This window comes from Gambusia affinis, linkage group LG04 (assembly GCF_019740435.1).
Source record: "Gambusia affinis linkage group LG04, SWU_Gaff_1.0, whole genome shotgun sequence".
In the NCBI taxonomy this organism is placed as follows: Eukaryota; Metazoa; Chordata; class Actinopteri; order Cyprinodontiformes; family Poeciliidae; genus Gambusia; species Gambusia affinis.
Window position 1 is genome coordinate 18813984 of NC_057871.1, and position 27133 is coordinate 18841116.

General features: G+C 37.1%; 1 protein-coding gene across 2 annotated transcripts; it reads right to left on the reverse strand.

Annotated features, from left to right (window-relative positions):
• Window positions 1–7848: 7848 nt before the first annotated feature.
• On the reverse strand, window positions 7849–22035 carry LOC122829883 (neuronal acetylcholine receptor subunit non-alpha-3-like). Of its 2 annotated transcripts, none has more exons than XM_044114781.1 (8): window positions 21681–22035; window positions 15628–15779; window positions 13963–14007; window positions 12163–12272; window positions 11001–11514; window positions 9794–9984; window positions 8587–8803; window positions 7849–8410 (listed from the first exon to the last, which is right to left on the reverse strand). In XM_044114781.1, exons 1-8 carry the CDS (start codon window positions 21739–21741, stop codon window positions 8276–8278), a joined length of 1425 nt encoding a protein of 474 aa, XP_043970716.1. In that variant the 5' UTR covers window positions 21742–22035; the 3' UTR covers window positions 7849–8275. The 2 variants fall into 2 exon arrangements, with proteins under 2 accessions (XP_043970716.1, XP_043970717.1); XM_044114782.1 differs by having other exon boundaries at window positions 21891–22034.
• Window positions 22036–27133: the final 5098 nt, after the last annotated feature.

Here is a 27133-nt window from a genome sequence, read left to right on the forward strand (position 1 = left end):
CTGAATCTGCATAATGTCAATAGCGCTCTATCAGAGGGACAAGCCACGCCCCTTCAATCTAACTAACCTTGAAACTTTTTTTTTTTTTTTTACTCATGCTCCAGATTTATTGTAAGACCAGGAATAATTGAACTGTTTTATGTTGCCAATCTGAAATGTTATGTTTTTAACACAAATGAGAAAAATATACTTTAAAAAAGTATACTTAAAAGTAGATTTGGCTGGTTTTTCCCACTTGCAACACCAATTACTATTTTTGTCTTGGAAATTGCAGTTGTGTGACCCAACATAGTGTAATGCAATGACTATCTAGAAAACAGTGAAAAAAACTTAACTGCTGTCTCATAAAAATGTACAGTAAATATAATGTTTTATCGAAACTTTTTCTTGTAACTTTACAGAACCTCCCATCATAGAAATATCAAGTCTTTCAAGCAACATATGATTATTATAGGGAAAACAGATTATGTCACAAAGTCAGCTTAAGTCATTGTTAGTTGTTAGTTTTTAGTAAACTAACAACTAGGAGTGTTTCAGCAGCTACAACTCGCTGCACTTCCCACCCGCAGAAGGTTCTTACTTTCTGTGTAATTCTGTTTTGTTCAGCTGTCTTCTTGAAAAACATTATATTGTGTTGCCACAAAACAACTTTGCCCACCTTCACTGAGACAGAAGAGCTCTGTCTCAGCTTTCAGATGTTACCCAGTTGAAATGGCATCAGTTAAAAAGAAGTTCTCCTGTTTCTCTTTGTCTCTGAAAACACATTTTTACTTATTAAAGAGTAGAGCAGTAATCTGATGTATGTTAGGACCTTAGGTTGTTTTTGTAGTTTGATTTGATTATAGTTTCATTTTTATTTTGTGTTAGTTTCTTATTTTAGTTAGCCCAGTTCTTGTTCCTGTTTTCTTTAGGTCAGTCCTTTCTTATTGACTCTAGTTTTTTACGTTTATTTCTTGTCCAGTTATTTGTAGTTACTCTGGTTTAATTATATTTAGTTTACTTTACTGCTAGATTCATTTCCTAGTCTCCTATGTACTCTTCCTCACCCACTGTGCCCTTTTCTCTTTCTCTTTCTATCCCTCTCTGTCGTTCATTCTCAGTCTGCCTTCTGCTCTCTCCCCTCACACCTGTAGTCAGTTAGCTAATCAGCCCAGGTTCATTGTTTCAGCATTCAACCTCCCAGTTCTTTAGCACCTCTTTCTCAGTCAATCCTTGCTGGTTCCTCCTGTTACTTCTCTGGTTCAGCCTGTGTACTCCCCGTTTTTTCTGTATTAACTTTTTTTTGTTGTGAATTGCTTTTTGTTCAGCCGTGGCTCCCTATGATTTTTGTAAGGTTGTGTTTTTTTCATACCTTTTCATTGAATCTTTAAAATCCATTGCTTCCTGAGTCTCTGCAATTGACTCCAAGATCAGCCAAATACGCCATCACTTAAGCATGGCATGTAAAAGTTCAATTGTTGGTGAAAAACCTGATTAAATAAAAATATTGTGCCAAAGTTTTTTATTTTTTCTTATTGAAACCTGCACTGTAATTCACAGTAAAAAATAGTTTAACTACATATATGCCTTTACTTTTTAAAATAAAAAAAATATGAGTTTTATTAGAATCCCTTCAAACACTTAACTTGTGCAATTCATTTGTGGTTCAGTCAAAAAAAGTACTAACTATAAACTTGCCTGTTGTAATCAATGTTTCCTGTCCAAATGTAGCCTAAACATTGAAAGTCTGGCTTGTTTAGATTATGAATGAAACTTTTACATCTTTTCAACAATATTTCAGTGTCAGTTAACTTTATGCCAAATGCTTTTACATGTCGTTTGTAGTTTTAGACAAAGGTTAATGGTTTTTCTAGACAGTTTTTTGTGTGTGATGCCAAATTAGAAAACATAGTATTATGATATCTAGTTTGAGGCTAAACATTAACACAATTTGTTTAACTGAATTTCACTTGGATAATGTTTTAGCCAATAAATACAATATAATGTTAGCATACATCATTGTCTAAGGGATATCATACGCTTTCCGTTTTTTAGTTTATCATTGTGACAGCTCACAAATCTATGAGCAATGATTATTTGGTTGCTCCTATAATGCTTTTGTTGTGTGGACAATGTTGAAAAAATCAGTGATCATATTTCATACATCTAGTTTCACATTTGATTCTTACTTGCAGATTATTTCCCAATTTATACAAACTTGCAAATTTTGTGTAAATTGCACATTTCTTTTGTAATCAGAACTGTGACTATAATAATATAATGATAATAATAATAATAATAATAATAATAATAATAATAATAATAATAATAATAATAATAATAATAATAATAATAATAATAATAATAATAATAATAATAATAATAATAATAATAATAATAATAATAATAATGGAGGAAGTGGGTTGAAGAGAGAAATTCAAATGATTGACTTTGAATTCTCATTTTGGCCAAAAGACAAATCCTGTTTTTTGGCCAGGATTATCAAAAGAAACTAAAGGAAAAATAATAATTAAGTTTTAAATGACATAAAGGTAAGGTTTTGAAGGATGCGGATTCTGTTGGGAGTGTTCCTCTAGGTTTTGTAGTAGTTTCAGTGAAGATTTATTTGAAATTTTTATGGGAAATCAAACTATCCATCCATCCATTTCTCATACCCATTTAATCCAGGGTTGCCAGGAGCCTCTGTTAATAGTCTTTGGGCGAGAGGCAGGATGCTTTCTGTCCAGGTCACCAATCTGTCACAGAGCTGAAAATGAAACTCTGTTCACTACACTCTTCCTTGCCTGGTGACACCGAATAGTGGACAGTGACACTGAAAGCAAAAACTGTGGCTGATGTTATGTTCCTACATCAATTGTCACATAATTTTCGTGATATAAAAGGACACCTGTGTGAAAACATCAACTGACTACGTGGACTCTGGTCAGCTAGAATTTGAAGCTTCAGCAGTCTTGGAGTCAAGAGGACAGGCTTGGAGGCTGTGGTCTGGTTCCATTTTGACATCAATTTTTAATAAATGCCTACAGGTAGCTGTGATGCGATGTGTCAGCGGAGACGGGTCAAAAGACAAACACCTTTCTGCTGCAGATTTTGTTCCAGAATATTCAGTATTTCTCAAGGTTCAAGAAATGTTTGTGTTTTAAAGAGAACAAAGCTTTCATTCCCTTTGCCTCTTTTCCCTGTTTGCTTGCCCTCATTTTCTCACATACTTTATCTACACATACTTGCTTTATACCTGTTGCTTTTGTTTTCTCTTTTCCTCCTTCACAGTTTTGTATCTCTCTGTTTGCTTTTCATTTCTGTTCTGTATTAATGCACCTCCACCCAGAAGCATTGGTGATGGCCTTGGATGAATATAGGAACATCTGCAGTGTTTTTTACTCTCTCGCCATTTCCTGCTTGCTTTTTTTCCTCACTTTGCAAATCCTCTATCTCCATATTCCCCATCTTCTGTATTTTTTTCTGTTGCTCTCTGAGCGTTGCGTTGAATGTGTGTAGTTCTGTCACCATAGCCCTTTAAGATGCTTTAAGCTGAGCCAGAGGGGGCCTAGTCTTTACTTCGACTTTGTCTTTTGTCACCATTTATTTATTTACCTTGTTGACTTGTATGCCTGCTGCCTTTTTGATTTAAGAGACCTCTGTCCTGCTTTATCACACCTGTAATCAAGTAGCATGCTGGCCTTGAGCTCACGTTATAAATCTAGTGCTCTGGAGCCCCTTCAGGATTCAGCTGCGCTGGCATCCCTGGTAAAGATGAGCACAAGACTTCAAACAAACAGAGCAGAGAGGAATTAAAAATCAAACTAACATGCATTTTTACCTTTTAAAAAACCAAATACCAGCTTTTCAATTACTTTAATTGCATAAAATTTGCTATTCTGCTGTCAATACTTTGTACAGCTTAGTCTTTAACATTTTACAAGACAGACACATCTTTGATCAGTGTTGTCTCTTTCTCTTCATGTCAGTGAATTCCACAAGTTTTAGAATTTGAGTCTGAGACGATCATTCAACAGCGTTTATCTTTTTTTCTGCCTACCTATTTCTGTCTTAATTTGGTCACGTCTTGTTAAAGAAAACCCAATGACAATGTATCTTAAGTTGTACTGATGAGACCTCAAGAATTTAATTTAACACATTCTGCTATTTCAAAGAGTTTAAGACTGCCAATCCCTCAGTCAAGGCCTTTAGAACATTAGCATTTCTACATCATGACAGGTCCTTCACCATACTTTATAGTAGAGATACCTAACCTTTTGTTGATGCCTAATACAGCTTTAGGGTAAAAAGCTAAAACTTAGTCTCACAGCACACAGTTTCAGTTAAATCTCCAGGAAAGCTTATCAACCTATTTACGTTTGTGCTGGTAGGACAAACCAGCGTGATTGCCAAACAGTTGCTTGCATGCAGTTAAGACTGCCAATCCCTCGTTTTGAGGGTCTTATTCTCTAAAAGTGTAAAATAAGGTATTATTTTTATTTATTTAAACTTTATTTTACTAGATAAAAACCCCTAGAAATGAAAATCTCTCTTTTCAAGGGAGTCCTGGCCAAAGGGCAGCAGCAAATACAACAGAACTGTTCAGTTCATAGAAATATAAAACCGAATTTTTATTATTAATCATGTTTTTATTATTATTATTATTATTATTATTATTATTATTATTATTATTATTATTATTATTATTATTATTATTATTATTATTATCATTATTGCGTCTCACCTATCATGTTTATATCATAGCTCTATGTCCTTACTGTTGGGGAGAATCTGCTGCTATGGTAAACTTTACTAATAATAGCAGCTCTGTTCAGGATGTATGTAGGTCTGTGCAAGTGCAATCTGAAGAAAAAAATATATATATATATTTTAAATCAATAAAAAGCTGAACGATGATTTACAACTAAAAAGCAGAGACAGCCAAAGTTTCAAGCTCATTATTTTCTTGGCAACAAGTGTGAAACTGCTCTAAAAATTAGTGCCAAGAAATATTTTAGAATTTGTTCCAGAATCTGCAGTGCATGATATGATTGTCAAGTTAAGTAAAATGTGCCATAAGTTGTTGTGGTGTGAAAGAAAAGTCAAGACCAAATACTTGCTGCTTTCAACATAAGAAACTTGAAACAACCACATTACTGTTATCATAATCACACTTCAGATCAAACATGCAGAGCTACTTCACATCAAAAGGAGTGAAAACCTTGTGTGTCTGCATGTCCAGAAATCTCTCTGATTCCCCTTCAATCCATTCTTGGTTGCCGCTGCTGCAATTTGTACAGCAGCATAAAAAAAGACTCTCTCAGTTCCAGCTCACACAGGCAGAGATGAATCCTTACTCTTGGTGAATGAGGACCTGCAGGAGTCTCATTTAGTAGTTTAAGTCAGTCTTTTTTCAGAGCAGGCCTGGGACATTGTTTGAGGAATAAAAACAGCTCAGTTTGAGCTCTGGTATCTGATTTCCATCTCTATGTTCAACCAAGCGGAACAAAGAGAGACTAAGTTTCTTGTTGCGTTTCATATCTCTGGAAAATCTTCTTTTTTGTTGTGCAGCTAAAGCATTATAACATATCTGACTTAATTTTTTCTTCACTGGATGAAAAATTCCTTTTTCTTTTATAGGAAAATTCTAGTCATCAGGTCTGGATTTTATAATAAACACCATCTGTTTCACTTCGGCTATAGAATTAGAGATTCAATTGTGTGTCAGCTCTTTTATATTTCATTAAGTTTACATAAGATTTTTTTTAGTTTACACAAGAGATTTTGGTTTCGACACCACAATTCACATCATTTTGCATTTCAAATGCATTTAACTGATGCTTTTTGTCATCCAGTTTAAAACGTTTAAATAATAGATTTTCTCTGATTTTCCCTGAGGGGGAAAGCAACAAAAAAATAAATAAAAACACTTAAACAACCAGAAATATTTGAGGAGAGTCTCAGTTGCACTAAAATATCTGCCACATTTCAAAGACCTCTTGTTAATATTTATCCGATCTTCTGTCCAAAGTGTTTCTGTCGCATCACCGGAGCAAACAGGCATAAGTGTGAACTCGCAGACCCACACCTGTCTGCATGACTCAGATCTGGAGCTGTGAATAATAGAAGAGCAGACCGAGGTCAGACTGTTCCAATGCGGGTGTGAGTGTATGAAGAAGTCTTTGTCTTATCATAGGAGAGAGAGAGAAAAAAAAACTATCAGCCAAAAGAACTGTGTCAAACACTGACACCATGGAGGGAGTGTGGGGGCGACCATCTGTAACAATATTGAGAGGGTGACGATGAAAATATTTATATCCAGAAAACCTGGCATTTAAGTCATTGGGTAACATATATATATATATTAACCAATATTAGATTTTCCCTCCATCTTCATGGAAGGCAGTTTTTAACCTCAAGCGCTCTCACTTGAAATAAAATGACAAACCTTTGCTCCCATCTAGCGGTTTTGATGTGTCATTGCAGGTGACTCATGCACTTCAGCGCCTCGCCCACAAACTGTGCTGAACCTTGTGAACTACAATGAGCTTAAAGCTACATGAAGAAATGTTATCACTCCAAAATTAACCATTGTCAAATTCTCAATCTGAAAAGTTAACAATCTACTGCATACACTAAACTAACAAAATGTGGAGATTTCTGTATACTCTGTATTTAAAATTAATTTAAAAACATAAATTGATATGATGATGAAAAAAAATTAAAAGTGATAACGAAGAAATAATCAAATGCATTTTTGACAAAACATGATTACTTACTATAGATTACCAGAAAAAAAGTTCAAAATAAAGGCAAACAACTAACAGACTTAAATAAAAACACAAATAATTTCAACCTGCATGCTACTCAACTGAGGAAGAACGAATGCAAATTAAAGATACAAAGTACAAAAATCAATCAAAACCCAAGAATTACCAGCAGCTCACTGGCTTCCTATGATGGTTTTTGTTAAGGTTAATTGCCCAGCTGTGATCTAGGGTGAAAAATTGAAAAGGACATGTAGTCAATTTTTGAGACCAGTTTTTGCAACACTCAAGTCACAGTCGCTTACCATATGGAAGAGGGTACTACTGGAAGTGGATGTATTAATATAATAGAATAATTAAAATGAAAATTAATGTGCTAATTTTAATGGAATTCATTCTGATTTAAAAGGCACAAAAGGTAAATATTTGAAAGTGTCTGATGTTGGAGAGGTCTTGATGTGAAAGGGCAATTTGTTCCATAGTTTTGCAGCGGCAGCAAAGGACCAGTAAGCCCTGGGTTTTAACCTTAACCTCAGAACAGACAGCCTCTCTTCACTGATCTGTGATCTTGAAAGAGTGTGAACACAAAGACGATCAAAGACGACCCAGTGTGATAGCTGATCTAAAGCTTTTATCAGGGATAAAATCCTACAATCATTTTAAAGACTGAGTCGTGCGTATCAGTTAATAGCCGTTCTGCAGTTTTGAATAAACTGCAATCAGTTTACAAAAAAAAAAAAAAAAAACATGACACCTCAATATAGACTATTATAATAGTCAGGTTCACGTAGAATGAAGGCGGGAATGGCTCTTTCACAATCTCTGAACTGAAACGGAGGAATGACTTCACTTTGTGAATTGTAGATGAAATGAACCAGCTTTTATTGCAACGTTTACGTGTCCAAATCTGTCCTTCTTCTCCCTTTCAGTACTCATCAAAGACAAAACAAATGAAGGATGTCAGTGTTCTCGTAACAAAAAACAGCAAAACAGAGAAGTAGTATTACAGTCTAAGATCTCTGCTGTTTCAATCTCACTGTATATGATTCGGTCAGCATCACTAAGAACTTTTGCTGTTGTAATCAAATGGGTCTCAGCAGAGAAGCAAAACAGATTCCAGCTTTATTTTAATCCGATCACTGTGCAGAACATACAGACAGATACAAAGGGGTTGTCAACAAAGTGAATGTAAGAAAGAAAATGAAGTGATATTTGTGCACTATATTGCATTTACAATGCCAACATTGCAGTCATATAAACACAGATGCTTAACTCATTCACACTAATTTGACCTATTTATTGCTCTTACTTCTTTACACCCCTGAACATGCAGCTTGGAATAAAGGGTAGGTTGATTGACATTACAGTTTCCAGGTGTAATTTGAGGCTGCAAACCGTACTGGTAAGAATGGGAAGCTCGGAGCCTGAGGTTGTTTTTTTTTTTCATACAATAGGAATACACTGTAATACGTTTTTGAATAACTCAGAACCTGGCAAGAGAAGGTTTTTCTCTTTTTCTGAGGTCGAGTTTACGAAGGTGTGCTGAGGTATATCTGCAGAGCAGGAGTAAAGATTAAAACAGTTCCCAGGATTGACACTGTGAGGAAGGCCCACAGGAAAATCCTGTCCAGCACCTGAGCCACAAATTTCCAGTCCTGAACAACCTGCAGACACAAACACACACGAAGAAATAGAGACATATAATTTAGTTCCCAAATATCATATTTCCTTACATAAACAACACTCAGTCTGGACTTTGCAACTATTTAGACAGGAGGTTGAAGCTCAAATGTAGCTTCTTTTTGAAGCCACATTCCCTGCTGTCTGCCTGCCTCCGCACCTCTCGTATGAAGTGCTCCTTCCTGATGTGACGGCTGATGTAGCGAACAGAGCTTGTAGCTTTCTCCAGCATTGCCAACCAAGCTTGGCTCTCATCCTCCTTCCCTCCAAAGGCTCCTCTCTGCTGGTTGCCACCGTGACCGGGAACAGCCCTCCTCCCCGCGCCTCTGCGGGGCTTCAGCTCCGGGCTTCGCATCTCGATGTCCGGGAAGTGAAATCTGAGGGGGAATGGCAACAACTATAGTCATTATTTTAGTGGGTTTAGAGAATCTACGCTATTGCTGCGAAATGAGACTAACACGGGATTTTTATTTTGTTTTTATTTCAAAAGCTGTGACTTTTCAGGTTTATTTATAGATAAAAAGTTAAGTATTTCAGTTTTATTTTCACTATGTTCTACTTTTCAGGAAATGGCATCGTGTTGAGGTTGGCTTTAGACTCAGTAGTTTCGTAAAGGAGGTCTTTTCTTTGGATTTTCATTATATGATAACTTTATTTTATTTTTGAGCTTTGTTTAATGTCTAAACCAGAACTTGTTATAAAACCACTCAAAGGTTTAGTCTAAAACTCAAATGTAAGAAATTGAAGAAGCCAGAAAGGCAGAGAAATTGTCCTTTTTATTTTTATAGGAGTGTTAGGGTTCTCTCTTGTACTAAAATACGTCTCCGATTTCAGTTTGTTTTTTTCTACCCAAATTATTATCACAGAATAGAAAAAAACTAAACTTACTTAAAATATATACACATTACTAGGTTGATGTTGTTCTGTAAAAACCATTTGATCAATTCTTTTAACAAAACAAAAAAAATCAAGTTAAGAAGTAGTAACTGAAAGATGATTACTGTAATTTATAAATCATTTTTCAAATACTTTAACATGTCAATTATGTTAAAATATTTTATTGTTCAGATATTTTTCAATAATGAAATTAGGGAACATAGCTAAATTAATTCTATATTTTCCTACATTTTTTTCACATTGTGTAGGAACCCCGCTAATAGAAAAAATAACTCTTGTCCGGGAGAACTACCTTTACTCAATCCAATTATTATTACTTTTTATTATAATTTACATCAACTGTAAGAATTTCTCTTGATTTATGTAGTAACAAAAATTCTGCCATTGACATTTCTGGACAACAATGCCATGTTCAGAGAGTTATTTTACTATTTAGACAAGAGAAAAAAGTACAGTTTATTTAAGGTTACCTATCAGTGTGGCCCCTCATACAGAGCAGCTTGGGCAGTCTCTGGAGAAACAGGCTCTTTACCCAGGGGGCCATGGGGTGGTAGGTGGCAGAGGAGCGATGGTGAACATTAATCACAAAAACTGTAACAATGATTGAAAAGGTGACGAAGATCATGATGAAGAGGAGGTACTCTCCAATGAGAGGAATCACCTGTTAAAGCAGAAAATGTAAAATTGGTTCAAACATAAATAAATAACTATGCTTACACATGCCGAGCAGTCCAGAGAATTAGAAGCAGTAAATTATTATTATTTTCTATTACTATATTTGTTATTCAATTTGTAGTTTATGCTTTACGTCTAGGAACTTCTAATTATAATTCATAACTTTGTGTTTCCCCTGGTTTTAATGAGGCCTGTTTCCTTCGGTCATTCTTTAAAATTAGAAAGTCAAGAGAACATGGTTTTCACCTAAGATGTTTTGTTTTGCAATAATTTGCAAAAAAGACAAAAAAAAAGTGGCTACATTCCTTAACTCGCCTAAATCTGCAGTCAGAAGAATGATGTGGAGCGAGCTTTGTATTAGAGCAAGTTTTATTTCTCACGTCCTTCGAATATCTATAATTTTTTTTTAAAAGTAATAGTTTTCAGAGCTCATTCAATGTTTTCTTGGTAGCTCAAGACAAACATGTAAAGCAAAACACATATTTTGTCAAACCTGAACTAATAATTCTACATAGATTTAAAAATTGTAAAACTAAATTTGCAGTTTGTGATCCTAAAAACCCCACAATTAAAAGAAGGTCTTGTTTTCATTAGGAAGTTTTAAACACTATTTGGTTTTGTTAACTGAATGTATGATCACACTGTTTTATAAATTATAATGTAAAAAATATAATAATAATTATCCCATTTAAACAGCAGCTTTCAAAGGAAATGACAAAGGTTTTATTTATTGAAAACTTACCAACTGAACATTTCTATCTCATCTCTCTCCCTTTCAAGCATTAAGGAAAAAATAGAGCAGCTTTTAAAACATAATAATGCCAATTGTGTTTTCCCTTTTTTGGATTGTTGGAAGAGAGGAGAGAAGTTGTCTTTTGCTATAATCTGTTTATTTAAAAAGGGAGTTCAGCATTTTTAGACAAGCAGGAGGACTGAGCAACCAAAAAGGCATGCTAACATCCAAACTGTAGAAAATGAGAGAGAATAGTTTCCTGTACAAACCTTTGAAGATGAAGGGATGATTTCTTCTATGACCAAAAGGAATACAGTGAGTGACACCAGCACCGATGTGGAAAGGGACAACTTTTCTCCCTCATCAGAGGGCAAATAGAAGACCAGCACAGTTAGAAAGGACAGGCCGAGGCACGGGATGATGAGGAAGAGAGTGTAGAAGAGGGGCAGTCTCTTGAGGATGAAGGAGTAGGTGATAAATGGGTACCAGTACACTTCATCCCTCCTGCTTCCTTTCATTCCCGTGGCGTTGAGGATCTCCCATTCACCATTGTCAAAGAAGTCTTTGCGATCGACATGGTGGTCCACCAGGACCAGGTCCACCATGTGCCCATCGTAGGTCCATGAGCCGAACTTCATGGAGCAGTTCTGCCGGTCAAAGGGGAAGAAGGTGACATCCATGGTGCAGGCGGATTTGTAACTGGCAGGGGGAGTCCATGTTATAGTGCCATCCCAGCGCACTATGGCTTTAGTCATCAAGGAACCTTCAAAACGACCGTCAGCACTTGGAGAATATGAAAAATTGTTTCAATTGCATTGATTATGCATAGGTCTAAATGAGCATTTGTCTGCTAACCGAGAAGTAAAATCCTATGGATTCACAATATAATTGGTATAATTTGGAAAGCTAGCTATTGAGAACTGGGAAAAAACATCCGTGAAATAGTTTAATTAGACATGCTATTTACTTCAGTGAATGGGGTCTGCAAGCATGATGCTCTTAGTTGGCCTACTCATGCTTTCAAAACAAAGTTTCTTTAATAAAAGTGATTGGTGATGCCCTTTTATGTTCCAAACAATGACCATCCTTATTTTTTATTTCCAGAAATCTTTCTAAACAGTCAAACTTTTCTTTTTTAAAGTAAACGAAAAGCGTAGTGGCCTTTCCTCTCAGCAATGAGAGGAAGGAAGGAAAGTAGGGGGCAACATTATTCATCTCACTCTATCTTTCTCTGCTCCACAGAACCAAAGTAAACTTGAGTCAATTCCTCTGGCATCCCATTAAAAAGGCCGTAAGCCATATAAAAAGCACGACTGAATAAATAACACTTTAAAAATCTGGATAGACCTTCACATCAGCCCATGCCCACAAGGATCAAATCAAACTCTAATGCTTTAATCTTGCAATTGTGCAGAATCCAGTAGAACTTACTTTTCGTATAGAACAATGTCAGGAAGCCATATAGTCTCTGAAGGGACTCTGATCGACGTAATGCCCCCATAATCCTCCGGGTTCCACATCAGCTTCACATCAGTCCACTCCTATTGAAATACACAATGCAGTGATCAATATGACACATTCAGACCACTTCAGTCAAACGAGTCAATGGAGGACAAATTTAAATAGAGTATTTGGACTTTCATTCCAGCAATTAAAAAAAAGCAACAAAAAAAAAAAACAATAAAAATTTAATTATATTTTGACTGGCAAGAGTAATTGCAAAAAAAAAAAGAATCCAAACTTACTGTCTTAGCTTGGGGCAAAAACATAAAACTGGCAAATGCTCAAGTCCATTTGTTGTCTGTGGTTAAAAATAATTACTTGTCAAATTGTCATAAATTCTCCACTATGTGGATGAAAACTGTCACTCAGGTGACAGCGCACCCATCATTTAAAGACCCTCCAGAATTGGGCATCTGATTTCTGTTGAAATATGAAGCAATAAATACAATTTATGTTTACAAGGAGAGCATGATTTCAATGAAACTGTTAGGGAACGCAAATGCTGAGCTGGATTAGCAATTATATGTACGTGAAACTAAGCTCTAATATATACTGTATGTATTTATTTTTTTTTACCTCTAAGTGAGAATATATAAATATTCACAAATGACTGAAGATTTACGTTATGTTACATGGATCATCTTATGCTGGGGAGATTCTATTGAAAGGGGAAAGAGTAAAAAAAGAGTAGACTGTTCACCGTACTTGTGGTCATACATTACATTTATTGTAAATGAAGACGGAAGATGTGTTTTGTTAAGATTTACAATTGATGTACCCTTGAAATGCTCCATGCACCACTCTTGAGTTTACTACTCACACCTTCCACCACAGTCAGTCAAATTAGCATGCATGTGTCTGAGGTCGTCTAAATGATGTTAACAAGACAGTTTTGTTTCCTTTCAAGCAGAAGTAAGCAACATGCCTTTTGATTCGACTGCTTCAAATCAGAAACCAAATCCAGAGTGGTGTTTACACCACAAATAATTGTGACCCCTTTTTTTTTGTGAGTTTAAAAGGAGAATGGTTGAATATTATTTTCCTAGTGACAAAGACAGTCAGTGGGGAGTTGGTGCTCACTGCTTGTGTTGAGATTAGGAAGATCAAGGAGTGTTTGCTGTCAATCTCACATTGGGTGAAGCCCAGAATTTCCTTTGACATTCTCTATTCCTTTAGCTGGAGGCTACCTTTAGTTTCACCAAATCAGGAAATATGAAGAAGTTACATTTTCACAAATTTGGACTCTTTGTAAATGCAGTCGTAAAGAATAGAAAATGTACACATTCTTAATAGAGAAATACAGTTTGGGCATCGTGATACAGAAGGTGCTCCAGATTAGTTTCTAGCCCACGTGGTAAACATGACTTTGGCTCTATGTGTGAGGAGTGATCAAACAATGATCAATGATCAAACTCACTCAATCAGTGCTTGATAATAAGCTACAGATCCGCTGTGAAATGTTGCTTAGCAAGTAACACCTTCCTCTATGATGACTGGTCATTTCTATCATGGCATAATTTACATCCTGCTAATGTGAACTAAAAACTCCAGCAGGCATTGTACAGGTGAATCCGCATGCTTATGATTCACTGTAGGGTCAGTAACTTGTTGTATTATTATCATGATCACCATATTCAGTTCAGCTAAAAAAAAAACATAAATGGAATTAAAGCCCTTATTAATTTCAATCATAATACTGAAAAGAGTCAATCAAGTTCTCATCATCACCTGCCAGAGCCACACATTTGTAGTCATCAGCTGGTTCTTTTCGTCCTGCGAGGAAAAAAAAAAGAGAAAAAAGAGCCCAGTTAGAGATTAATAAAGCTGCTTACTGAAGACGATAAGAGAGGCTAATGAGGAGCAAACTAGAAGCTGGAATAAAGTGAAGTTTATTAAAGGAGCTAATAAGCCTAGAAGTGACTAATTTCTGTGCTTGTTTTTGCTATAACCTCAGAAATACAGTAAATATCTACCGATCGATTTATCTATTAATGTCTGACATAAAGATCACAATGCACTTGACATGCCTTAAGACAAACATTTTCATAATCTTAAGAAACAAATGAAACACTCGGTCTGAGAAGGTCATTGGCTGTCTCTTTAGTGCAACCTTAGTGTTGGGCTGCTGACTTGTCTTAACCAGTTACCCAGCTGTCTTAAATGTACTCTTACTTTCCTTGAGTATCAATGCAATTACAGATTAAATTTGTGTTTTTCTTTTTTCAATTACATTTCAGAAAGCCAGTATGGCTCTGTGCTTTAGATTCTGTTTGTCTCTCTTTGTTAGTCTCCCACCCTGCAGCTTGTTAAGACATAGGGCTGGCATTCCCGAGACATTTTCCATTCGAGGTCGCCTTTGAATTTGATTAAACTTGAATTGAAGTGGCAATAAATCAAGATGAAAAGCAGATTAAATTGAACTTGGATTTGATTGTGGTCTGTTTATATTTATGCTCTCCAATCTATCCAAGACACATTTTGCAGTGAAATAAAGCTATCTGAATAAATTGAATTTGCCTAAATTGCAATGACAAAAACAGTTTTTAGTGGGAATACAACATTTCTAATTTTATCCACAGCCTGAGTGATTTTACATAGTAAGTGTAAACATTGTGTTCTTCCACTGCCATCTACCAAAATCATAATGTAACTATCCTCTGAAAAAATAAATGAGAAAGGAATTCAAATTTGGATCTGATAAAGAATCATGGCATAAAAGAAGCTTGAAAATGTTCAGTACCTGGGCCAGTTGTTTTTCATTCATCTTTGTCAGGAAGTTGTTTCATTTGTTCAAAGATAAAAGAAAGACATGAACTAACTGCAGATTTGAAGTTAAATACAACACTGACACCGATAAATGTAATAAAATATTAACAGTGTGATATTAAAAATTTAGGACAACCATGGTGATGTTTTCTTTTGCTACCAGTTGCTCTGAAATAATGATTTGACTTCATATTGTCTACAGACTGCTTAAGATCCTTGATGTTAAAACCTTTAACTTCAGCAGTTCTTAAGTCCTGTTTTGGTTTTGGTGCTTTTTTTATTAGGGTAGTAGTGTCAGAAATATTTTCATCTGCTGAATCTACCACCAAGTTAATGTTGCTGCAGCGTCACATAAGAACAGAGCGTCTCCAGAGTTCAATTAAACTTTCCGAGGGTCTTCTAGTGTCACTCAGCAGCTGATTGCAAACTGAGATCACAGTTGTCACTCGTGGTCTTATTTATTTATTTTTTAGTTTGTTCAAAGTAGCCTAGAAATGCTGATTGTTGGAGGAGAGTAATAAAATGTATATTGCTTGGACAGGGTGATATATCTTCATAAAAGTTAAATGCCTCGTACTGTCCGATGTGAATAAAACCTGGAATTGATTTTAAATGCCAGGTCCTCACCACATCAACCAGCTGTGAGATCTTCAGTCCAAAGCGTACAGTGATGGTATCATTGGCATGACCGACGGGCCGCACCCACTTCTGATAACCTTTGAAGAGATTTCTCAGCAGGGAATCTTCCATCTCAGCCAGAGACACAAAGTCCTCCTGGGCTGTAAAAGACGAACACAGAGGAAAACAAGAAATATGGTTATACTTGTAGCAGAAGATCCCCATTGTCAGGAAAATGCCAAACTGAACTTTTGCAAAACAACATGAGTGATGGAAGAGCAGCAAACATTGACTAACATAACCAAACTCTTCATTTGCCTTCACAAGTAAGTGGGAGGATATGAGGTCATGTCCTTAGAAAGAGCCTGGCAACACATAGACACACACGCCCACACACACATCAACAATCAACATCACACTCATGGCTGTTCGTGGCCAAACGGATGTGTCCAAGTTCCCGAGAGCGGCAAAATGATCACGCTGACACAATCACCTCAGACAGATCCGTCGCCAGGGGAGATAAAAAGAGCTCAGAGCATTCGGTGCAGTCAGCCACAAGACATGACTGTCAGAGTAAAAAGTGACACCCACGCACGGTTGGGAAGACGAGCACGGAAGCCGCAGCGCTCTCGCTTCACTGGCCACCATTCATTTGCAAACAGCTGCGAGAGTTCAGATCCCAGAGGTGGGCACTAACAGAGAGCATCATGCATAAATATAATGAAGCATTCTGTAATTCTGCCTAGGGCAACTTCACTGATCAGCTGAAAGTAGGTAAAATATGTCGGTATCAAATGGAAACTGAGGACACCATTTATCTGCAATTTTTCACTTAATGTTTTTTTCAATAAATAATTCATACAGTGTTTTATGTTTTTACTTACATAGACCTGGCAGATATTTTAATTCTGAAACAAAAAAAATTTCTCATTATGCAGAATTCAGATGAAAATGGCAGTGGCATTCGCCGGTCGCTCGGAGCAGTATCTGGCATTTGAACATGAGCCACACACAAGAGCCTTCAATGCTAACGCAGCGGCTTTATGAGCTGGAAGCTTGGGGCATTAGTCCACATAAGGAAGTGATGTTTGGCACAGCCTATGGTGCAGCGTTGCAACAGAGGCGAGGGGGAAATTTAATTCAACAGCCTTTCAAATAAGGGCAATGCATCAGAGGAGTGGTGAGAGCTGATAAGGGAGGGGGAGAAGGGGAGTGAGACAGACTGACCCAGAGCAACTGCCTCCAGCATCGGAGAGAAACAGGAAGACGGGGCAGGAGAGAAGCTGGAAGAAACATTAACTGGGGCAAGAGGAAAGAGAACAGACAGCAAAACTGATAGTGATTCCTCTATCATTGCATTTGAACACAACACACTTTTTTTTTCACTTTATGAGCCAAATCCTTCAGCAGAAAAAAAAAAAAAAGCAGTAGGGGCTCAGGTGCTGGGACCAAGGTGTCTTTGGGCAAACCACTGAGCTCTGAAGCCTAATCTCAGACAGGAGGCATAAACCCTGAATGGCTCCATCAATCTGTCGAGCAGAGGGATTCAGTGATTTAGGTCTGCTTATATCTTATATATCTTATAGCAGATAAAGGTGTCAATGACATATTGAATTCCCTCCCTCAGGTTTCTTTACGACACAGTCTATTATATATTCAGACTGAAATTCTGACAATATCAAACTTGACAAATTTTAAAGACCTCTTTTGACAAAGCGGAATGTGAAGTGCTGCAGACAAACGAACAGACAAACGGCACTCAAAGCAGCGGTAGGTTAATTAGAAATATAATCAGCAACATATCAGATCATTAAACTCATTAACATGATTATCAAACTTTCAAGCTTTTACCTAAGACGATCAGCTGCACGCAGATGTCTGTTGTTCTGAACATTATGCAAAGTGAATGAGAGATTTCTGTTTTAAAGAAAAGAACAGAAATCTCAACAGCTGATCAGAAGAAATCTTGGAAAAACATTATTACAATTATTTTAAAGTGGTAAAATAAATTAATTCTCCAAATGGGGCTTTTTTTTAACACACCTGGTGTTGAATAAGGCATGAATGGGTAGATTTGTTGGTGGGTTCAATCTATATTTTCCACAACAACATATGGACGTAATGTAAACTGTCGATACATACGTGGCAGCAAAGTTTGGGTTTAAGGACTTTATAACAAAGAGAACGAAAAATGTGCAAATAGTTCAAGTCAGAAGTTTACATACAGTCATACATTAAAAAGTAGATCTAAATGATTGACTGAGAATTTATTGTGGAGTTCCTGAAATCCTGACACCATAAAAATTAAACAAAATCCCAAGTACGGTTATTAAAAAAAATAGCTTACCCTTGAACAGACTGTGTGATTGTATGTAAAATTATATTAATGTATCAAATATTTCTATTTGACAAGAATGTGATACAGGTGTGAATAATCAATTAACTAATTGAAAAAACTCTGAATAACTAAATTACTTTTTATTTCATAACTCATCAGTAATTTTATCCAATTTCCCCTCATCTGATGGTGAAAATATAGGAGTGGCGACTGAAACTTGGTCAGTTTTTATTTTTAATACAATGATGTAAAGTCACTAAACACAAAATGTAAATTTATGCCAGTAATGAGTGTATGTAAACTTTTGATCAGCATTGAACTTGTGCACATCATACAGTAAGTCCCAGAGATCCTTATGTGTTCCTGTACATTTCCCCACGGATTTAGCAAGACATTAAAATCAGCAAGTGTCTCAATGAAGATAATTTAAATTACAAATTTTAGTTTTGATATCAGAAGTAAACAATCTAATGTTTGCCAAGTTCATAAAATTATTCAGATGAATTTAATTACCTATTAGAAGACAGAGAAATATAAATGAAACATCGGTGCTAAAAAGTCTAACTACACTCCATTGTTTTAACGGCCACAACTGGATCTCTGCCAATTATTCTTTACGTGAACAAAGCAAAATAATCCTCAAGAAAAAGCAAAACATTCATGGACCCTTTATTGTCCGTTTTCAAGATCATATTGCTTCCTGTTCAGTGTGTGGAGCATGCAAAGTAAAAATACAGGCTGCATTTCTCCGAGTTGCATCAGATTCACACAGAGTTTGCAAAGAGCTAAAATTGGGTTTTCACACACTTCTCTTTCTATACGAAAATACAGGAAGCAGCTTTGTTTCAGGATCCTCGTAAACAAAAACAAGGTAGTCCCATTAGTCCCAGGTCTGCATTCCTCTACAAGAGCCAGCTCTTTCCATTAGATCGAGGCAGATAGCAGGGAATGTGTGCGTGTGCGCGGCTGAGATATAGAGGAAGGTATTGATTACAACGTGCACTGTGATGGTTGTGGGGATGGAGGCTGAATCTCTGTTGGAAAATTATGATGCATTAAAGCGTGACTGTCTGTATCCACTTCCTGCATGAAAGCCCTCAGCAGGAGTATAACAGAGATTTGGGAGCGTCTGTGAGGGACGAGGCTTCGTTGCTGAATGACAGATGTAGGAGAGGCCCAGCATGCACAAGGGCACCCCGCCTGCTTCTCAATCTGAAACACCCCATGTGGGGACACAGTAGCATGATCACCTTGACACTGCCACATCTGTTACAAGCGGAAACACAACAGGAAGTGCCACCGAGAGGGGTAAGAGAAAACAGCTTTCATTTTATCCATCAGGAGGTATAAAAATAGTTCGGTTTGTGTTTTAATCCTTTTTTGAACACAACTGCACACAGAGTGACTGGACACCAGGCTTGGATCAGTGTGAGACAACTGCATGATACACTATTACTGGATTTGCACAAAGATTTAAAACAAAAACACATGCATACATTTTAGGCTTCTTCGTATGTCCACACAGTTTATTTGTCACAATTGAGTCGCTTAAAAAAGTAACAAATACCCTAGTAAATGAGCCTCCATTGTGCAATGACTCAAATCAGTACATGTTTTTGCTTTTGAATCTTTACGGTTTTATTCATAAATCTGTAAACAGTCCAAAAAATTTTAAAATACAAATAATTGATCAGGCTTGCTGTCACTGGAACTCGACTTTACCGCTGTGTCAACAGTCCCGAGTTTACATGCTGAAACTCTAATTATATATCAAGATATTTTTTTCCCAAGATACAGAAAATCCCAAAATTAAGTATGAAAATATGTTGTATTTTAAATGTATATTTCAAATGGAGTAAATTTTCTTATATCTAAAATAGTGAATATGAAACAATACAGGATAAATGATGACATCTGTGAAAGCCTGTTTTTATAGCACAGACATATGGATATTTTACATCAGTTTTAAAAAGCACTGTTAAGAAAAATCTAAAATAAAGAGACCATAAAAGCTGAAGAAACACCTGACTGTAACCCAGCATGGCTAAAATCAAATACTGGTAAAAGATGTAATTGATTATACCATAATTAAGCATTTTGACGATGACTACCCTGTTTAAAACCCCTTTAACTTACTGTGGTAAGATTGAGAGAGCTTTCTGGTGCCTTTAGAAAGATGGCCGTAGAACAAATTAGTCTGCTAGGGGTTTAATAAAGTCCCTAAAGATTTTAAAATTCATCATTCTGTGTTGTAAAAAAACAGCCTTAAGGTTAAGAACTTTTCAACAGCCAATATGCCCAGGGTGGACGATCTAAGTAAATTCTTCCTAAAAGCAGGACTGAACCCGGTGAGAATCAAAAGTCTTTGCATTATGGGATAAGACTAAGATTTATCCGACTGATGTGAGAGGCTGGAAACTAGCAACAGAACTAAACGAGGAGAAGCGGCATTTAGCATCTATGCACCAAAAATCTGGAACAAACTTCCAGAAAGCTGTAAAACAGCTGAAACACTGATTTTCTTTAAATCTCAACTAAAAACCCACTTGTTTAGAGTTGTATTTGAAACGTAATCAATTGGAAATTTATTGATGGAATCTGACTTGATGTTATGTTTTTAATGTTGATTCTATGTTGCATTGTGTTTTTGTGTTTGATTTGATGTAAAGCACTTTGAAATGCCTTGTTGCTGAAATGTGCTAAAATTTGATTGATTGATTGATTGAACAGGAAGCATCTCACTGAAGTTACTAACTTAGTTACACTATTAGTCGTAGGGTGTACTATTTTTTTTCTAAGTTAAAATAAAGATCTTTGTTGTTATCTTCAGCGCACTTAAACAAGGTGGTTCCATTCAATCATGTTTTTTCCAGATCTAAATTAAACAGTAAACATTCTTTTGCAATAAGAACAGAATATTTATGATGTGTCCAAACATTTTACCATGACTGTATGATCGCACATCCACTGTTCAGCCAGGATTAATGCAGCTGAACATTTTTCATGACAGAAATAGTTTTTGGGAATGACCTTTGATCCCTGATGAGAACAAGGCAAAAATGTACTAAGAACACAAACAGAAGAAAACAATGACAAAAGCTGACATGTCAAACCTAAATTAGCCAATGAGATTTGATCTTCTTGAATACACATAGAGTCTGTAGTTAGATGCTCTTAGACTAATGCAAAAAAAAAAAAAAAAAATGTCAACACCAGGGCAAACAGAAAAGAGGAGCAGCAACATTTTATATTTGATTATAAAATTGACGGTAAATTCAATACAGCAAGGCACGGTGACTAAAACAAGACTAAACCTACATTATTAAGAAAGTTTATATCTGGTAATAAAAGAAAATGGACATTAATATCTTCTCAAAGACAGATCCCTATTTGAAGTTTTCTATATGACATTTTAAAAATAAAACATCTATCTCAGTTTAGTTTATCACAATGATGAATGCGCTCCTGCTACTCGATTATAAAGTATCATTTCCTCCGGAAATTATAAAACGCCCGCGAAGTAACATACCCTGCTCTTAAATAGTGCGCAGTGGACAGAATGAGCTAAAGATTCTCCAATTAGACTTAATAATGAGGCTGGCGTGACGCTTTGCGCTTGTTGTCGCACAAAACGACTCCAAGTCCTTTTCTGCACCGTGCCTGCTGTAATGTCATATCGCACCATGACCAGTTTACTTCAAGACGCGCTCCCCTGATTCCTCACCTTGCGCAGCAGCCTCTCCAAGAGCCAAAGAGAACCACAGCACCGCAGCCGCAAACTTCATGCTTGGTCCCGTCCTCGACAATGGATCAGAATGTTCTACCGTTCCGCGTCTCCTCGGCAGCCATGTGGGACCCCCAGGTGAATCCCGTTTGAAATGATAAATGATGAAGGATGGCAGTTTGTTGGTGGCTTTTGCACAGCGCGCCCCACCTTCCTGCTGTGCAGAGCAGCGCGGCTGGTGTTGGTCCGTCCTTTCCGTTCTGCGTTGCCCGCTGTGCTTCTCTGCAGCTTCTTCTGCGTGAGTCCATGCAGCTTGGAGCTCCGGAGCCGATCGAGCCGACGGGCTGGAGGCGGGACAGACCAGTCACAGGGTGTGGAGGGAGGACACATCTGATCTGCCCCACATCCAAGGGGGATTGCTTTCGTCAACATGTAAAGAAATGAAACAAGTTGGAGCTAAATTTAATGCGATCACTTTGGAAGTAAAGTTTTGAGTATCTGATTTATTAGTTATTACACGATGAGCCTTCGTTTTATTTTATCATGCCATGTTTCCTTTGATAAATTATGATGGACCCATTGTGGGAACATCATACAAAATTATAGGGGTGCACCAATTGCAATATTCTGGCCGATCTTTATAAAGCTTGACCTGTCAATACCAATTTTTTGGTTGAGACCATTTCTGTCGATAAAATATAGCAAGAAAGTCACAGAGTTGGTGACTGAGCAAATATGCAAACGTGACCTGGTGGGGTGGTCACTTATTCAAATCTCTCTCACAGGTGAGCAGAAGGGGACAGGGGTTGATTGTTAGATCTTTACTGAGATACATATTAGGGGAAAAGATCGGCTTCACACGTAAGTATCAGCCAATCGCCGGTTTCCCAATAGTAAGGAAATTGGGGTGGATAACTTAGCTGGTCCATAAATCGGTGCACCACTACACAAAATAGAAGGTTTCAGTACAGTTAACTAAATTGAGTAGTATACATAACAATATTGCTGTGAGAAAACACAATACTACACAGAAACCTCACACTTGTTGCTCCTAAAAAGAGTTTTCCATGTATGTATTGTACATTATTTTGGTTGGGATTCACAAATGTATGAGAAGTTGTCATGCCAAAAATAAAGTGCATTGCAAAAGTATTAATACTCTTTAATACTTAATTGATACCCATAAACTGTGAACATTTGCTATCAAGTCTTGCCACAGTCTGCTGTGCCCCCTTCATATCTTCGAGAAAACTTTAATTGGCTTTCCTTCCACAACCACTTTCATCATGGGGCTCTTCTATAAAGGCCAGACCTGTTAACTGCTGTTGTCTTCAGATCCTCCAGTTTCCTCAACTTTGCTGAGAAAATAAATTTCTTGAATGACTTTGTATAAGCAACATTCTGCATAGGTTTTGCTGAGCCTCAGGCCCTTTGAGTAAATGAACGACTCCACTAATCTGCCAGGCTTGCATTACAAGATATACAATGTTTCCAGGTACTGTGAAGCCTTCAAATAAATGGCTCACATTACCTTTCAGGAAGGAGTGATCTGTAGGTTTCCTTAATGAAGTCCATCACACTGCTGTGTAGGCATGCATCACCATAAAGAGGTTGAGAGTAATGTAACATGCATGCACATCATCCCAACGCCACGCCGTGTCTCTCAATGCCCCACATGCTGTTCTATTATTTCTTTGTTCTTACGTGGTACTTTGTGTGATGCCATGAGTAGCATGAGCATTTAATGTTTGACTTTTTTTCTAACAAGATAAATAGTAATAGTAGGAAAAAAACAAACCAGAATCCAAGTACTGACATGATTTTCTTCATTTATTCCATATTGTTTCCTTTAATATGAAGACATTCATATATAAGTCAAAGAAGAGAATTAGGAAATACAGCTAAAAGACCAAAGCCTATTTTTAACTATAGATTCCAAAAACATTTTTAGCAATTAAGTCATATATTGTTTCTTTGCCTGTTTTCTTTTGTTTCAGACCAAAAATATAAACTGCAGGGCCAGGCGAGTTCACGTGCACCAGAGTCGCCAGCTTCATCTCCAGGCTGCCATTCAACCCCTAAGAAAGCTGGCTAAGGTGGGCCCTCCTAGACTCCCTCATCTGAGCTTGACACAGAGGTGAGCAATCTTTGACCACCTTGGAAATCTCAGAAGAAAGAACATGAGATGGTGGCACACCCTCATGTCCCCTCTGTTAGAAATCAAACTCACTTTGCTCTCCTTTCAGTGTCATTTGCTAAATTGAACGAAAACTCAATTTTATGAGCTTTAAGTCTGTCTGTCTATTCAATTTTGTTCACCTAAAATATCTTCTGTGGCAAACTGCCGTCTCAAAAGATGTGTGAGACTTCATGCGTACATCAGAAATACCTAGCCCCAAGAATACCTGACCCTAAACATTGGCAGATAGAAGATATGGTTGACATGATGCATGGCTGTACAAAAAGATTTGTGTGTCTATGATGGAGATGTGGTTTTATTTTTTAGAAATATTTTGTGAAAATACCCCAAAAGATGCTTGGATACATCAGAGCATCTGATGAGAGAACTGTTGTTTCTGACATCTGACCCTTGGGTCACGTCTGAGTCTGTCAAAGCTGCAGCCGTGTGGGACTGGTTCTCTAGTCGTTATTTTCTTTGAGATTTTCCATTATAGCACTGAGACCCGACAAAAATAGCTTTTCTTTTATTCTGGTTGGCTTTTGTGCCACAATGGGAGCGAGGTTTAAATTAAAATGCTCAAAATAAAGCAGTTAGATGACAATTATCGCATACAGATAATTGTTTCTGTCACTGCTGAGCAGATTTGGGCCCATATGAATTTCAGATCAATTCAGTTTGTTGATGAACATGAAATCTAATTTTATACACATTTCTAATTTTGAAGCTGTAAAGATAAACTTCAAGAACCTCCAAACCACCAATTTTCCAAGTTCTCACCAATCCTGACCTGAAAATCCAAAATAGCCATAAACTCCAAATATACTGATACAATGTTTAACTTTTAGTCAATCAGCTCAGAGTTTTGCTATTGTGTTTTAATACATAAATTGCTGAGAAGTGCATTGCTGTAAGTTTGAATCACTAGTACCAGTTAGCTTAGTTAGTTAGTGAAGTAACTTGTACTGACTTGAAGCTAGAATTGGGTTGGATGTGACTTCATTGCAAGTAATTGGACTCTGAACTCACTTGGCGAGGGGTTTTACGATGTTTTCAAGTGCAGATTTCTTTCACCAGTGTTCATCTTTTGCTGACAAAGGCACAAAAATGAGCTGCCACTCTAGTGCAGGCTATGTAAAGAGAGGAGATGAGCTAATCTGGGTCCCAATCCCACACAGATTTTTACAGAGAAACGTCCACCTCCTTTGGACGGGTTTCCTCCCGCTATTGGGTGATTAGGGAGCAACAAAAATAAAATTGGACCTACATGATCAAGTGAGCTTTAGTACAGGTGATATATGATGTATTATGTCATGTAAGATGATGATACAACAGTTTGACGAAGGTCGATTTATTGAAGAGCAAAGATCATCTTAGAGAGCAGAGCACACCCGATTCATCTTCTGTGTGTCATTTATTCAGGCAATCAAATCAGCAATTGGTGAACTTGTACACAGCTTAGACCCACTGGTGCAGTAGTGAGCCTATTACTCTCTCTCTCTCTCCTAATTAAGTTAGCGCAAACATCAGTCGGAGAAGGAGCTGAAAGGTGAATCATTCCTCACCCACTCACAAACACGGAGCAGCTTGGGATTAGATGGATCATTCACAATCACCCAGAACACACACACGCACACACACACACACATGTGTTTGTGGCAGGCAGGCAAGCACTGTTGACAATCTGCCACTTGGCTGTCATGGGTGGGATTCGTACATTTGATTTAATGCTCTTTTACACAAGCACCTGATTGTTGCTTGTCTATTGCCAAGACTTGAGTTCAGGGAGGAATCTGTCACACGCATATCAAGTAAACACCACCTTCCTACTTACTTGAAGCTCAGGGAGGCTGTAGCATATCTGCAACAGTACAAACAAACTGGACGTGACTGAGTCAAGACAATAATTTCCTGATGCAGAAGGTAAAATGCAGAGTTTCTTTTTTTAAATGGGCTTTAAGCTGCAGAGCGATTCTGCACTTAGACTCACTGAACTTAAAGTCCAATTTAATCAAGAAAATGAGTTCACATTAGGGTCATCACAGCTGAAGGGAGGCAGGGAGAGGGATTTCTGACTTCATTACATGCACAAACCCACATCTTTAAACAATGTGAAATTACCTTTGATTCACACCGCTGAATTAATTAGTCCACTTCATTTTTCTGTATGTTCTCATGCATTTTCACCTGTTTCTTCGATTCACAGTTTTTCTCTCCTTTAGAGATTAAACAAAATAGCTGTACATGGTGAAATTTTAAAGAGTCCCTGAGTCTCCAATAGACTGCAAACCTGAGGGAGAGGTGATAATTCATGTTGATTGCCACCCCAGTCACTGTGCTCTCCCTGCTGCTGTGACCATGAAGACCTAATGTGGAGCACATACATCTTGCCTTCACCCCACAGAGGGCAATCTTTATGCACTCAATTAAATTGCAGTCAGTTCCACTTCTGGCCGTGTATTTACTGACCTTTGGATTCAGAACAGTTAGGAAAACATAAACAATGATCAGTGTGGAGCTTATTCCAGCCTCTGTGTGGCTTTCTGGGCTTCATGGTTTGTTTTATTTGTTTGATTTTCAAAGTATTTATTTTGTCATTTTTTTTTTTTTATTTCTTCCTCGTTGGGCAAAGTTTGATTTAATCCACAGTTAAGCCCAAATTGATTTGTTCTATGACAGATTTAGGTTTGCTTTTTTTTTTATTCAATCAAGACGTTTGCTAAAAGATCATCAATTTCCACCCAACTCTCATGCAAATTTTGAGCAAACTTTTAAAATGTCACAAAAAAAGGAAAAGAAAATGTGAATTAGGTGTGTTTCCACCTACTGGTTTGGAGCGAATTAACCAGGCAATGCGAAGTGTAATTTTGTCAGGTGTTGACTTCACGCAGGGCTTCAAGAGATTGCAAAATAGCATGGACAACATGACTCAGAAAACTGAACTGATAGCAACAGTTTTTTAGAAATGTGTTGCTGTCAGACAAGTTGCCATTGTTCTGTCATGTCAACTAAGATTGGTGACACTGTCCTGAAGATGCAGAGATGAAAATGCAGTTTTAATGATTCTAACATTGGAAACAGCTGATTAGTCAGGTGCATGTTTGCTACATTAGAACTTATTTAGTAAATGTGTTTCCATCTCCTCTTTGCCACATTACCTTTTTCAGAAACCTAAAACCCACCTCAAGGAAGAGTGAAAATTTGTTTTCAAAATTGAGGAAGTTATATTGAATTTTGTCTTTTCCATCAACCTTTTCTAATGCAATACTTCAAA